Raw genomic sequence first — 14,870 nt, 5'->3', positions numbered from 1 at the left:
GCACAGTCTTTTGAGAAGCAATGACTTCCAAGAATGGTTTGACCAAACAAAACAAAAAGAAGAGGCAAATAAAGAGTCAATCAGTTCATTTTGGAAAACCGTTATAAGGACATGCAATGAAATTCAACCAAGGGGAAGCGAGGAAGTCACTTAACAATGTGAACAAGTGTAATTTTCAATAAGGCTATGATTTATGTTTGTTTGTCTTATGTGTTTGTTTGTTTATATTGTTGTGAAAACCATTTTAAAAAATAAAAATAAAAAAAATAAAAAATCAGTTCCTTTCACTGTGTCACTTCAGATTGAACTGATTAGGGTTGGGATATTAAAAAACAACGAGAAAAGGCAAACAATGCCTGGGCATAAACTAGAGACTTATACACATGTATCAGTCCACAGGATTGATGATCAGGCTGGGCTGTCACTGCTCCACCACACGTCAGGATTGTATCTCACGTGAAAATGTAAAGGTGGTCTCTCTCTCTGAGTGTTTTCCTTTCCGCAAAACATTTTGCTCTTTAACTTAAATTTCATTTAAAAGAATGGCATCCAATGATTTAATAATATGTTGTCTTCCTTATATGGGCATGGGGCAGAAAGAGATGCAGAAGAAAGTCTCCTTATACTAGCACAGCAGGGGAGCACTGACTTGCGATGCGCCCGTGGAAGGTGGGTTATTATTGTTCCAGGATCCCGGAGGGCCTTCTATTGACGCCCATTTCTCAGCTTTGGCACTGACTTGGCTTCCAAGGTACGGCTTTGGAAAGAGAGCGTGTGCAGAGCGCCTAACTTACACGCGCCGGCGCACGTACAGAGGGCGGAGAAAGCCTCGGCGGGGTTCGCCAGAGCGCCCTCGGGCTGGCGAGAGGAGGCGGTGCTGCGGATGCCCCGTCGGAGGCGCGTCGCCGGCTTGAGCGGGGAGCGGAGAGCGCGCGGGCTCGGCGGCCAGGCAGGGTGGGCTGGGACCCGGAGCCCGGCGGTGGGCGACCGGCGAGCTGCTGCAGGAGCCCCTCCCGTTGCTGCCGCTCTCTCCAGCGCCCGTCACTTGCTAAGTAATAATTTCCCTGTCCAATTCCATTCCTTTTCTAGTTCTGAAATCTCGAAGCCATCAGCAAGGAGGATAGTTCACATGAAAACTAATTACACAAAATCAATATTTAATCACAGCCCAGCATCCTGATCCTGCAGAAAAATCCTTTAAAAACTCTCCTGCCATATACAAAGACTTCTTCGGGGCCGCTTATTTATAGATCTCCTGGGGGAGGCGGGGGAAGCGCCTGCGGTGCATTGGAAGGGCGGGGAGGTGCTCCCCTTCTTCCCGGGGACCCCGAGTGGCCCCGAAGGAGCAGGCCGCGCGCTGGTCTCTGCTGGGGGGGGGCCCGTAAACAAGTTGCATGCTCGGGAGAGAAATCTGTGCTGGGAGGGTGGAGTTCAGCCCCCGCGGAGGTCAGCGGGCGAGGCGCGCTCGCACCTAGGCGACGGGGATAAATATTTCAGAAAGAGCCGCGCGGCTATTAAATGACACCCGATTGATTCGGGGCTGCCGGCCCCTTCGCCCCCCGCCGGCCCACTAACTGCTCTCTTAAGGAGGCGCCGCTGGGGCGCAGCCTGGCCGCCAAGCCCGCCGGCAGCTGGCGCTGGAGATGCTCGGCGGCGGCTCCCTTTGGCGGGGGGCGGCGCCGTGCGAGCGCGCGGCCGGGAGAGCCACCTTAAGGAGGAGCCCCGCCCTGCCGGGCGCTCATTGGCGCAGCCCGGATGGCTGGACGCGGCTGCTGAAATGCAAAACTTGTTGCTGTTTCTTGGGCGCGGGCGGAGAGCGAGCGAGCGCAAAAGAGGCAGGCGGGCGGGCGCCTGGCAGCGGCAACGCGACGAGGACGACGAGCCCGCCCGGCTCAGCCTCCGCGGGCCATGAGGCGGAGCGCGCCTCCCGGCCAGCCGAGTCCGTGAGCTCCGGCGCCGGGCAGCAACTTTCCCGCAAGATGTGAGCCGGGCGCGCGGGGCGTCCTCCCTCCTCGCGTCGCTGCCGCAGCAGCAGCAGCAGCAGCCCCCGGCTGGCTGGCCGGCCGCCCGTCATGGCCCCCCAGTGACGGACCGACCCGGCCGGCCAGGGACCGAGGCAGCAGCAGCGGCGGGATGTTCGGGCTGGAGCAGTTCGAGCCGCAGGGCAGCGGGCGGAGCGGCGAGCGCGGCGGCGGCTTCGGGCCGGGCATGGGCTCGCACTTCAAGCCGCCCCCCTTCCACGGCGGGACCCCCGGAGGCGAGGCGGGGACCCTGGGCGCCCTGAGCGAGCCCGCCTCGGCCATGCTGGCCATGAACTTGAACTTGCCCGGGGAGGCGTACGGCTTCCACGCCTCCCGCGGGGGCCACGCGGACCTGCAGCAGGCCCAGCCGGTGCACGGCTTCTTCGGCGGCCAGCAGCCTTCGCACGGCGCCCACCAGCAGCCGCCGCCGCCGTCGCACTTCGGAAGCGGCGGCTTCGGGGCCGAGCCCAGCGCCTCCTGCCTTCACGGCGGCCGGCTCCTCAGCTACCCAGGCGGCCAGCAAAGCTTCGCTGCCGACGGCTACGAGCAGCATCTGGCAGAGGGCCAGGCAGGCGCGGACGGCTTCGGGCAGCAGAGGGCAGGGCCCCTCCAGGACTTCCAGCCGCCGCAGCAGCACCACAACCCCGGCGTGCCGGCGCCCTGCCTGCCGCTGGATCAGTCGCCCAACCGCGCGGCCTCCTTCCACGGCCTGCCAGGAGCCGCCACCTCGGAGCCGCACGGCCTCGACTCGCAGAGGCGCCTTCCCAGCCAAGCAGCGGCCGCCGTGGAGTCCCTGGAGTACAGTTACCCGAGCGGCGAGAGTCATTTCGACCTGCCCGTCTTCTCGCCGTCGGAGGCCGACGGGCAGCTGCCCCACTACGGGGCCAGCAGGCAGCAAGTGCCGCCAGGCGGGGGGAACTTCCCCGGGCCCTCCTCGGCCTTGCCCCGAGGGCCCGGCGGCCTCGGCAAGGTGCACCCCCAGCAGCAGCAGCAGCAGCAGCACGGCGGCGGCGTGTTTTTCGAGAGATTTGGGGGCGCTCGCAAGATGTCGGTGGGCCTGGAGCCGAGCCTGGGCGCAGGCAGGCACCCTTTAATGCAGCAGCCCCCGCCGCCGGGGGCCCTGCTGGCCAGACAGAACTCGTGCCCGCCGGCGCTGCCCCGGCAGCAGCCGTGCCCCGAGGGCAACGCGGCCAACCCCGGCCTTCAGGACGGCGGCCCCCTCCTGCAAGGCCAGCACGCGCAGTTCGAGTACCCCATCCACCGGCTGGAGAACAGGAGCCTGCAGCATCCGTACGGGCCGGGCGAGCCGGTCTTCAGCGTTCACCACCACCCGCCGGCTCAGCAGCCTCCCAGCCAGCGGCTGCAACACTTCGACGCGCCCCCCTACATGAACGTGGCCAAGCGGCCCCGCTTCGACTCCTGGAGCGGCGGCGGCAGCGGCGCGGGCATGCACAGCGCCAGCCTGGACAGCCACCTCTCGCCCTCGGCCGCCTACCCGGGTCTGCCGGGAGACTTCACGCCGCCGGGGCCCGAGAGCTTCCCGCCGCCGGGCGCCGACCACCAGGCGGCTCTCCAGCAGCAGCAGCAGCGCCAGAACGCCGCCCTGATGATCAAGCAGATGGCGGCCTCTCGCAGCCAGCAGCAGCAGCAGCGCCTCCGCCAGCCCAGCCTGCAGCAGCTGAGCCACCACCACGCGGGCCACCACCACCACCACGCGGGCCACCACCACGGCGAGCCCGCCTTCGAGGCGCAGGAGGGCACCTGGTTCCCGGCGCCGCATCCTCCCTCGGCTGCGCCGGGCGCAGGGGACTTGCTCTTCCGGCCAGGCGCGGCCGGCATGCCGGGCTTGCAGGAGCCGCCGCCGCCGCCGCCGCTGCGGATTCCGTCGGGGGGCGAAGGACATGTGCCCTCGCCGGGCAGCCTGCACGGCCAGTTTGGCCTGAGCCCGCCCTCGGAGCGCAGCAGGCCGGGCCCGCCGGACTTCGCGGCCCAGCAGGGCTTCCCCTTCGGCGCCTCCAGCCGCCAGGCCACCCCGCACAGCGCCTCGCCCGCCTCCTACGGGCCCCCGACGGACTTCCAGCCCTCTGGGCCGCCGCCGCCGCCGCCGCCCCGGCCGCCGCAGTCCAGCAGCAAGCTGGGCGCGCTGTCTCTCGGCTCCTTCTCGAAAGGGAGCGGGGTGGCGGGGCCTCCCGGCAGTGGCGGCGGCGGCGGGGCCCCGGGCCCCAAGGAGAGCAGCGGCCTCTTCGGGCAGAGCTGCCTGGCGGCCCTCTCGACAGCGTGCCAGAACATGATCGCCAGCCTGGGCGCGCCCAACCTCAACGTCACCTTCGGCAAGAAGGGCGCTCCGGCCGCGGGGAGCGGAGGCGTCGGGGCGGGGAGCGAAGGCCCCAAGCGGAGCAAGCTCGGCCCGGCCGAGCCTCCCGAGCCGGGCAGCGGCGGACCTCAGCCGCCCGCGCCGGCCCCGCCGGCCCCGGGCGAGAGCGGCCTGTCCCCCAATTACTCGCCCGGCCCGGGCCCCGACGCCAAGGCAGGAGGCGGGCGCGGTCGGGGGCGCAGGAAACGGGACAGCGGGCACGTCAGCCCGGCCGCTGGAGGGGGCGGCGGCAGCAGCTTCTTTGACAAGTACGGCCCCACGGCCGGGGTGGAAGGCGGGAGTCCCGGGCAGGGGGCAGAAAGAGGGGGCGGCACTCCGCATCTCCACGAGCCCCACAAGGCGCTGAGCTCGCCCCCGTCGGCTTGGGCCAAGGGAGGCGGCGGCGGCGACCTCCTCCTGCCTCCGCCGCCGCCGCTTTCCGAGCAGCCCGAGCTGCTGCCCTCCCTGGAGAAGGCGGACTCCTGCTCGCCCCGCGGCGCAGGCGACTTCCCCGACGAGGCCGGCAACGAGGACGAGGTGTCGTCGAGTTCCGACAACCAGCTGGCCAAGGGCTGCCCGGCGGGGCGCAGCCCGGTGCAGCCCCGTCCGGGGGACCACGCACTACTGAACGGACAGAAGGCCTCCCTGGCCCAGCTCAGCCTCCACGCCGGCGCAGGCAGCAACTCTACCTCCAGCCCCGACAGCTACGGCGGCGGCCCCCCCGCCGGCGCCCCGGTGCAGGACGAGATCCACCCGCTGGAGATCCTGCAGGCGCAGATCCAGCTGCAGCGGCAGCAGTTCAGCATCTCCGAGGACCAGCCGCTGGGCCTCAAGAGCGCCAAGAAGCCCCCCGACGGCCCCGCCGGAGCCGCGGGCGGCGGCAGCCAGAGCGGCGACAGCGCCGAGCTGAGCAGCTGCTGCGCCGCCGCCAGCGCCGCCGTCGAGAGCGGCAAGGGCGCCATGAGCACCATCGACCTGGACTCGCTGATGGCCGAGCACTCGGCCGCCTGGTACCTGCCCAGCGACAAGGCCCTCCTGGAGGGGCAGGACGACGACGACAAGGCCCTGGCGCCCTGGGAGAAGGCCAAGCCGCCCAACCCCAGCAAAGAAGGTACGGGGCGCGCGGAGGTGGGGGGGCTTCTGGGGGCGCCCCTTCCAGGCAGATGCTGTGCAGAAAGGGGGCGGCAGGAACCCCCTTGCAAGGCTAGGCCAGCGCAACCCGAAGGCAGGTGGGAAGTGGACTCCAGCCCCTTGGCGGCCGTGGCCTTCCTGGGTCCCGGGCAGGTGAAGGAGGAAGCAGGCTGCGGGAGGATCAGCCGCAAAAACCTGCGCCAACTAACGTCGGCCCCGTTCCCTCCGACCCCCCCCCCCATGCCTTTCCTTGTGCTTGAGAAATGGGGGAGGAGCGGCGGAAGGCCGAGCTAGTATTTTTGTGTCTCTGCCGCACTGCCTGTGTGATGTGCAGGGATATGTGTTCTTGCCAGGATAGCTGCGTTAGGAAAAGCCAGCTTCTTCTGGAGGCTCATGTGTGAATGATCTCTTTGAGGTGTCCCACATGTGCCCTTTGCTGTGTTTTGCTCCCTCCGCCCCTGCAGAATTATCAAAAGGTACTCATGGCGACATCACGTAGAGCAGGCTCTTCCAGCATATTTTCCTGACTCTTTCAAATAAGCGCATACACAAATTGCATACACAAATGCACTTCAGTAGCATTTAAGTAAGAGAGGAAAGGAACTGTGTGCCTGGTTAAATTTCTTCATTCATCTTAGGAATCTCTGGTTTTCTTGTTCCTAAGGTGCATTTGATTTATTCCAATTCAGGTGTTGCGTTGAAGTAATTAAATATGGTAATAAATTAAAAAGTTAGAGGAGCGGACATTGCTTAGTTTTTCATTTTTAGGTCAGACTTAGAATGTGTTGAGGGCTAAAGCTAGGCAGTTACAATGCTCTTCTGCATTTGGTGGAACTCTCTGTTAGTGAGTGGAAAGGCAGGGCAGCAGGACCTGGTGAATTGTGACCAGGCACTTCTTCATTCGCTCATTAGTATGTGGAATTCAGTAGATGGGTAGGATCCCTGTGAAACATGATAAGGAGCTGACTACTGGGGAGTACTAGCCATCGGTCTTCCTTTTTTGTGGTTGTTTTTCCAGCATCTGCTCAGAAAAAGTTTTTGTGTTGTTTTGCTTTGTTTTGAGCCTTGTGTTTTTAGGGTATGTGGAAAGGTTTCTAGGAGGCTGTTTGAGAAACTCCCCGCTCCGCTGGCTTTCGTCTCTTTGGCTTTGTCGAATCTGAATGCTGCCTTTGCTGTTTGTCTCTTTGTTCCCTGGCAATGCCAGTGCAGGGAGCTTCTTTTTCTGAGGCAGAGAGTGCTTAGCATGCGCGGCAGATACCGGGAAGCCCATCAGCATTCTTCAGGCTTCATCCAGGCAAGGACATAAATTGGTTTGTTTGGGGGGCTGCCTTTTCCATTTTTAAATGGAGTTTCACACAGCATCCTTCCTGGCTCCTTCTTTTATTGTTTCTTGTACACAACATCTAGATCTGACTGGATCAATAGCTAGTTAGCACAAATCACAGCTCCCGTCACCTCTACCTTGCCAGACGCACACCTAAGTGCAGACATGCACACACTTGTTCCCTATAAGTACAATCGGATTGGAAAGGAGAGAAATAACTTGACCATCTTAATTTGTTTCTAAGAAACACACAGGTGAAAAACTTCTGAGCTCTGCTTTGCTTCATATCAGTGATGTTTTGAGGTCACACATTGGCCACAATCCAGCAAAAGAGTTAGGCGGGTTTAAGCCTGATATTTGCATGATTTTCATTTCCAATGATTCCTGCCATTGTTATGTGATTTATAACAACTTTAAAGGCAGCAGCCCTTATTGATCATACCATGCTAAAAAAAGGCACTGTCACTTAATCTGCCAGCTTTCTGAGCAGAAAGCTACCATCGTATTACTGGGTCTAAAGTTAAACGTAAGATACTGATCTAACTTTGCCAATGGTATGAGTAGAAAAACGTAGCCAATTTCTGAAAATTTGTCCTTAAGAAGGCTAACAGAGGTATGTAGAGAATTACAGTAGGTGTTCTTGCCAAAGGTTACCAAATATTTCAGGATTTATGCAGCTGAACAAATGAACCATCTACAGGAGGAAAAGGGGCACTCTTTACATCTTTTTTTTTTTTTAATCTGCCAAATATAATATATTTATTTTGGTCCAAAGACCCACAAAAACATTTTCAAAAGCAAAATAAAACAGAAAATCAGGGAAAGGATTCAAAGGCAGTCACTCTGCTTTATCCAGAGCATGTAGGTTTCTATTTCTTATTGCTTCCAAGAGGACAAATATATATTAGATGTCAACCAGGACCTTTAAAACAGAGCCTATTCACACTTTGCTGCTGCATCATTTTTTTAAAAAATGATACATAAAATGAAACAAAGCTAAACATTTATTTTGAAGTGTTCATGCAGTGCAGTGCTGCTATTCGGTGAGTTTGTGAGTGAAGAATAATGGGATTGGAACTTTGGAAGTTAGGCTGTGCCTTGTTCCTGAGGATTTCTTGGAAACACTTGGTCATTAAGAACTTCAGACATAAGCATCTTCCTTTTTTCCAAGCTTAGCTGCAGTTTAACATCGACTGCAGTGTAAGAATTCATCCCCACCCCCCCCTCTCTCTGTGCATGTCATATATCCCATAGCTATTCTAATTATAGCAGTTAACAATCTGTGAAGACCTTTTCTTACTGGAGAAATCCATTGTTGAAATCAACTACCATATCTCATTTTTGTTTATTTTATTTGTATAGATGTGTTTTTAGGTTTCTATTGGTTTTGTTATAATTGGCTTTAATGTTTATGCTCTTTATGTAAGTAGTTTTGGGTCAGTTTTGTGAGAAAAGTGCTTAGTAAATATAAATAATGTTATATATCTGAAGGCAGCCCTGTTCAGGGAAGTTTTTAATATTTAACGCTGTACTGTTTTTAGCACTTGATTGGGAGCCGCCCAGAGTGGCTGGGGAAACTCAGCCTCATGGGCGCGGTATAAATAAATTATTATTATTATTATTATAGTTTAAAATTAGTTTGTGTAGATATAACACATGGATCTATATTTATGAATAACCTTGTTGAATTTGTGTATGTCAGAAATTTAATACAGATCTGATACAGGTTTAAAACTCTAGGAAGCCAAAATAAGCAAAACCCATACCTTTTTTTAAAGACTGGACTAGAATCTTCCATAGTGACTCCTAGCAGCAAAGGATGACATTTCAGTAGCAAACATCTGATAGGGCCATTTACAGTTAAAACAAACTTGGAAAGGCAGTATCAGTTCATCTATCTGTCCTTTGCTCTGGAACAGTTCCACAAAACGCAATGGGAGTGTTTCTGAGATGAATGGAGTGAGGAGGTATTCTGGGTTACAGTCTCAGGGCTGTTTCCCATGTGGCAGCAGGGAGAATTCTGTATATTTTGCTCCTACTACTCACATTTAGAAAGTATCGTAGAGCAGAATGAGACCTTTGTACCATTTATATGCATGGCGGTGTACACATTTTATTTCTAAGTGGAATTTATCTTTGAGTATAAAAATACCAGTATGGAGTGATGCTAGATTCTGTCTAGAAATAAGCTCCCCTGCATTCGGATCCTAGACACCTTCCTGAGAAGGAAGTTTCCTCTTATTTACTTGGGCGTATATTGCTAACTTAAATCAAGGTGACATTTTTCCTTGTTTGGGTATATAGAGTCACGTTTGTTGCACACGCTATTTCTTTCATGAATAAGCAAGAAAAATGCTACAAAGCCCATTCTTTCTGTTCAATTTCTTCTGTCCTCGATTTCTTCATTATAACTTCTTAAGATCCATCGCAGTTGGACACACACCCCTGACGCCGTCCCATAGGAACAGGCAACCTTAAACAACTTAGGTGGCTGTCAGGCAAAATGTAAATAGATGTGGTTACGCTCTGCAGCCGTTGCATTTTTATTCACAGGCCTTTGCAGTGCATTTAGCTCCTGTTTGTTGGTCTGGAAGCATGTCATAGCTCTCATAAACCTGTCCTTGTAACTAGCCAGTACATGGAGCAGACAGAACTCTGAACGGGACAACCTGCTTAGCATGAAACGTTTATTTGTGCCCTGAATGACGGGCTGGATGAGTCTGTTGGGTCAAAGCTGTGGCCTCTTTCATCTCCTAGTGTAGTCTTGGGTAGTCTTTATTTTTAAAGTTTCTGATCTGCATGAGGGAATAGCTTCGCTTGTTGAGACTTGTTTATAACTTGCAGAAAATTCCAAGCACCCTCAAAAAACAGTACCGTATTTAGATTGAAATTGATTTACGATGTAAGAGCTATTATAAACAGGTAACCTGACTAAATACTGCCATTGTCATAAAACTGTGAATCCCAATTATTTGGTTTCAAAGCGGTATTTAAACTTACGTGATGTATTTTAATAGCATTGACAATGTAGCTTCCATCACCAAGTTGTTACATGATACAGTCCATTGATATGAAATATGCATCATTAATAAATGATCCGGTTTAGTAGTGTGATTTATGATAAAAACTCACTTGTGGAAAGAGATTAAGATAGTCATGTAGTTCGAGTTTCACATTTAACAAGCTTTAAAAAAAAATTATTTGTGCATTTAAAAAAAAAATATGAAATAAACCAAACTTCTTTTACGTGATTTGATTTAATTATTTGTTAGCCAGCATCATACTTTTGTCTCTCAACAGTGAAGTATTTCACAGTCATTTGATGGGGAAAATACTTCTGGTCAGTCTTTTCATTTGTCTTTCCTGTCTTCTGTTTTCTGCATTTCTGGACGCTTCTCAGGAGAAAATGTGCATAGTTTTATAAAACAGCTGGTGCTGAAGAATTGGGGCTGTAAGTATAGAACGGTTAAAACCTTTCTCCATGTTTATCTGTGAGAATAACTGGAGGTAGCTTACATCTGCTGACTGACATAAGCACAAATAGCTTTGCATTGAGTTTAGGCCCCCCCCCCATTTTAAAAAAAACCTTAAATCTCAGTTTGTGGCACATTTGTGGCGCTACATGTAAACTGGAATTTTAATTTGCACGTCAAATTGGAGCAAGCAGGAGAATTTCCCCCGTGTTCTCAACATGCTGTGTGAAAGTATGTTCTGTTGCCTTGAATTGTTGGGCGTTAAATTTGAGTAGCATATTCCAGATTAACACAGGGAATGTGTTGCATAGTGAAATCAGGTTTAGGAGAAATGGTTTATGTTTAGAATTGAGTTTTTCTGAAATGCAGATACTAGGTGTCATTTAAATGTACTGATTTACTATTTACTTATACAGTACGATTTTGTAAGAATTTTACAATATAAATGGTTTGCATGAACTGCAGAGGAGGAGGAGGATAATGAGGATGTGGGTAACGTTTTAATACAACCCAATGACACTTTAGTGCTTCTCCCGTACGTACAGAAGTATTCGTAGACATATGAATTTACACACTAATAATAATAATAATAATAATAATAATAATAATAATACAATTATTTCTACCCCACCTACCCAGCTGGGTCTCCCCAGCCACTCTGGGCTGCTTCCAACAGGTTAAAAATATATTAAAGGTACAAATACTGAGCAACCACTATCTTACTGGAGTGCAGCCTGTGTTTCCACATAACCCAAATCACATTTCATAAAATGAGCCTTGCCTTCCCCCTCCCCCCCCCTTTCTACAGAATAATTTATTTGAGTTCCCACTGTAGATTTTTGAAACTGCATTGGACATTTAGAATATCTTATGTGGGAAACTTGGCTTTCTTGCACCCTTTGCAGTGCTCCTCCTGTAGCTCATCTTAAAGCAGGAAAGCACTATTTGCCTAACAGTGTAAATGTGTGTTGACTGTGACAATCTATAGTTTATTTTGGTGAGCAGGAGCAAGCCTTCCACTAGCCTTCTCTAGTTATTTTTGCACATTACAGGAATCTTTGGAAGAGTGTTAACTTAAAAAAAAATCCTGCTTAAAATTGGAAGGTGGGCAAAAGCTTCTTCAGTGATATTCTAAGAATATTTTTCTTTGATTAGCAATACATTTGGAACCTGACTTGATTACCTGCTATTTATAGTCTGTATTTTAAAATTAAGTAGTAATTGGGGCACAGGCAGTTTAGAAATGTGATGTAATTATACTGCCTAATAAAGTTCTAGGCATTGGTCTATTGTTGTATTACGGCCGCTAGTTTTCATTAAAAATGGGTGGACAACCTCAGTTGTTTTTAGTGGTGTAAAGCATGTGGGAGAAAAGCCCGTTGCAATATCCAGTTTGTGCGTGAATGGGACAACTGGGATGAGGTGCTCCCTTCCGCTGGTCCCTCTCTCCCCCTCGGGCCCTTTCTGCTCCAATGTGGCAGTCACATTTCTTTCAGCACGACATACATTTCAAGATTACGTGGCAGAGATTCCTCTTAAATCTTGGGCTGTGTGAATTTTACTAGCTGGAGGGATAATCCATTAATTTTAACTAGCTGATTTTCTTAATTCTTCAAAGGGAGCAACTTAGATGATACTGCAGTGCAAAAATTATTAGCCAAAAGCCTCTAATTGTTAGCTCCTTGGCTTTCAAATGATGGAAGTGATGTTTAGTTTTTATGCGGAACTGAGTCGCCTGGACCTACTCAGTGGAATTTACTATGTGGAGGCGCCAGTTGGATGTTACAAGGGATTGTGTAAGTTAATGCTCAGAGTTTGATGCTGAGAAGGATTTGTTCCCTACATTTTCTTTTTGGAGCTTTTGGGTCTGTGTGGGTTCTAGAGGTCATGTGTGGCTGGTGGGTGTGTATCTTGTGTTGATTTGGGAGCCTTTTAAACCTGTTTGTAGCCGGCAATAATTGCACCTAAGATAAATTTGCAGTGTGGGTTCTCTCAGCTTTGTTTAGGGACAAAAGCACTACTTGGAATAATCTGTAGATTTATTGGTTTTTAATAAATAAATTATAACAACTTCCGTTAGGTATTGGACTAACCTGAGATATTAAGTGCTGAAGACTTTTGCACAAAGAAGACTTTGTCTGAATAATTTATTTTTATGTGGGACCTTTGTTTGTCTCAAAAAGCTGAGAGCACTCCTTAAATAGCATCAAATGTTGCCGACATTGAGACCCTAATATTTTACCTGGTTGAGTATAGTTCCAATAGGTTGAAGATGTAGTGGTTAGAGTAATTATTGCTCAAGGAGAGCTCATATGCTGTTTTAGCTTGGTTTTTTTTATGTAAATAGCTTCTTTGTGCCTTGGACACATTAAGTTTTGCAAGAGTAGAAATTTTAAGGGTATCTTCCCACTAGAAATCCATTTAAAAACATAGCTTAAAAACACAGTAATCAGATTTATTTGGTATTGTGGCTTTTTTTTAATTAAAAAAATAAAATCCAGTTCAGCACAGAAAATTGCTCCTGCTCTGAGTCTCACAACGCTTTCCCCTCTCAAAGTGCAACAGTTCATTTGAGGTTATATGCAAAAGCAACAAACCTCAAGGCTCTGGATAACTGCAGAGGTTCTCACCAGAAGATCACTTTCATTCAGAACGTAGCTCTTCTGCGTTGCGCTCCTTGTGCTGGATTTGTGGCCCTTGTGTGGGATTCTCGGTAGCCCTTGAGCCCCAGTGCACAACATCAGAGCTCCAGACCTCACAGGGCCCAACTAGATGCGACATGATAGGATATTTATTAAGTGATTTCCTGACCTCTTTTTCTTTGGCAGATGCAGTCACGTTGACCCCAGTTTGGATTGGGGTCCACAGCAAGGGGCTTTTAAATCCTTCCCTTGCCTCAGTTTTCAAATTTCATCCCTTCCTAGAGTTGCTAGTAGCAGTGGAGGGGAAAATATGCAGGCACAGACCTCTTGGCACCTGTTTCTTCTACTTGCCTGGGCTCAATTGCCTGAAAAGAGAGCTGTTGGGAAACTGATGCAAAATCTGGTTTTTCTTTTAAAAGAATGGGGATTTGATAATTGAAATACTTTCTTGCACTCCAGTCAATGGCAAAGCATCTTCAGAAATTTCAGGCCAATTTTAGGTAAATTTTAATTGCTGAAGAAAAATGGCTTGGAGTAAAACGTCAACCTTTCTAAATAATAATAATAATAAAAATCTTGTAACTGCTTCATCTAAGGCTAAGCAAACAAAAATGGAGATATACCTTCGATTTGGGAGAATTTGTTGTCATTTAATGTTTAAATAAAAGATGGGGGTGGTGTCAGCCCCTTTACTAATGTGAATATATTGAAAGGAACATGAACTATTAACACATGTAGAGGAGAACTAAATTAAGTTTTGGAGTGCCTGAGGCTCTGGCGATTCTCCCCTCTCCATTTTTCCCAGTGTGTCCTATGATATGACACCCCCCCCCGCCCCAATGCAATTTACATTTTCACACTGGAATGAAGAGGAGAACAGATAATCTCCTTCATCGCACAGAATCCAGAGCATGCGGTGGACGGGTGGGGGGCAGAATGGCTACCTAGAGCCTCTTGACATGTTAGTCTTTAACATTTCTTTGTGACTTTAAAGATGACCCACAGCTCAGTTAAAGCAGCCTCCTTTTTAATTTATTCTCTGGCACTTTTGACCTCCGGGGTTATATCTCAAGGCAGAGGACTGGGCTGTAAGCTGTTTTGGTCCCATAACAGTGATATCTGTGTTGAATTTTATGGACAAGGTGGCTCAAGAGAGATTGTTTTAGCCCAAGTCAGTCCCTCAGCCGCCCCGTATATTTTCCCAGTGATCAGTCAGTCTTTTAACACCAACTAGTTGTTCTGCAGCTGATGTTGGCATTGTGAGGTGAACTGCAAATCAGAGAGAGATGCAATTATGTCCCAACAGGAAAGAGAGAGACTGTTGGGCACCAGAGCAATCTGCATACTTTTGGTATTGATGTTCACACCATGCAGTGCTTCAGACTAAAGCACTGCCCTGCCTCTACTTTGACAGTTGCAGATTGATCATGCCACCATGAGTATGTTTTCATGGGGTGACATTTCCCTCTTGGAGGTGCCATCCCATCTTTCTCCCTCTATGTAAAAGAGAAAAGTGTACTAGACCAGCAATCTGAACCTAAGCAAGGGAGCGGGGAACAGAATCAGCTAGGCAATGTTTTGAACTCAGAATTCTGGTTGCAAAAATGGATCCAAAATGGACTCTTTCACTTCTTTCTGGAGTAGCTGAAGGGCAAAGTTCAAATTCCCAATATCTCCTTCAGACAGGTTCTCACTCCTTTATTTCTGAAACTAGCAATTCTTTGTTTGCTTGATCACAGCTAACGCACAGTTGTACGTATTGGTGATACGGTATGCTGGAAGTGTAAATAATGCAGAAGTGTAACAGCGGGTATCTAAACTGGGCAGTTCCAATTTACATTAACTGGTTCTTAGTGAAGATTTCTGTATGTGTGCTTGGGGAAGGCAGGGAGTTAGGCTATTTCCATCCAACTAAGACAAATATAT

General features: G+C 50.6%; 1 protein-coding gene across 1 annotated transcript in view; it reads left to right on the top strand.

Annotated features, from left to right (window-relative positions):
• The first annotated feature begins 1,845 nt into the window (after positions 1 to 1,845).
• MN1 (MN1 proto-oncogene, transcriptional regulator) overlaps positions 1,846 to 14,870 on the top strand; it is a 38,831-nt gene continuing 25,806 nt past the window's right edge. Inside the window, exon 1 of the mRNA XM_083589826.1 lies at positions 1,846 to 5,485. Within this exon, the coding sequence (XP_083445952.1) occupies positions 2,134 to 5,485 (3,352 nt within the window). The 5' untranslated portion in view covers positions 1,846 to 2,133. The remainder of the gene's footprint in view (positions 5,486 to 14,870) is intronic.

This window comes from Podarcis filfolensis (assembly GCF_964270895.1).
Source record: "Podarcis filfolensis genome assembly, chromosome: 16".
Classification (NCBI taxonomy): domain Eukaryota; kingdom Metazoa; phylum Chordata; class Lepidosauria; order Squamata; family Lacertidae; genus Podarcis; species Podarcis filfolensis.
Note: the sequence above shows the minus strand (reverse complement) of the source record. Positions and strands in the feature narration are given on the sequence as shown.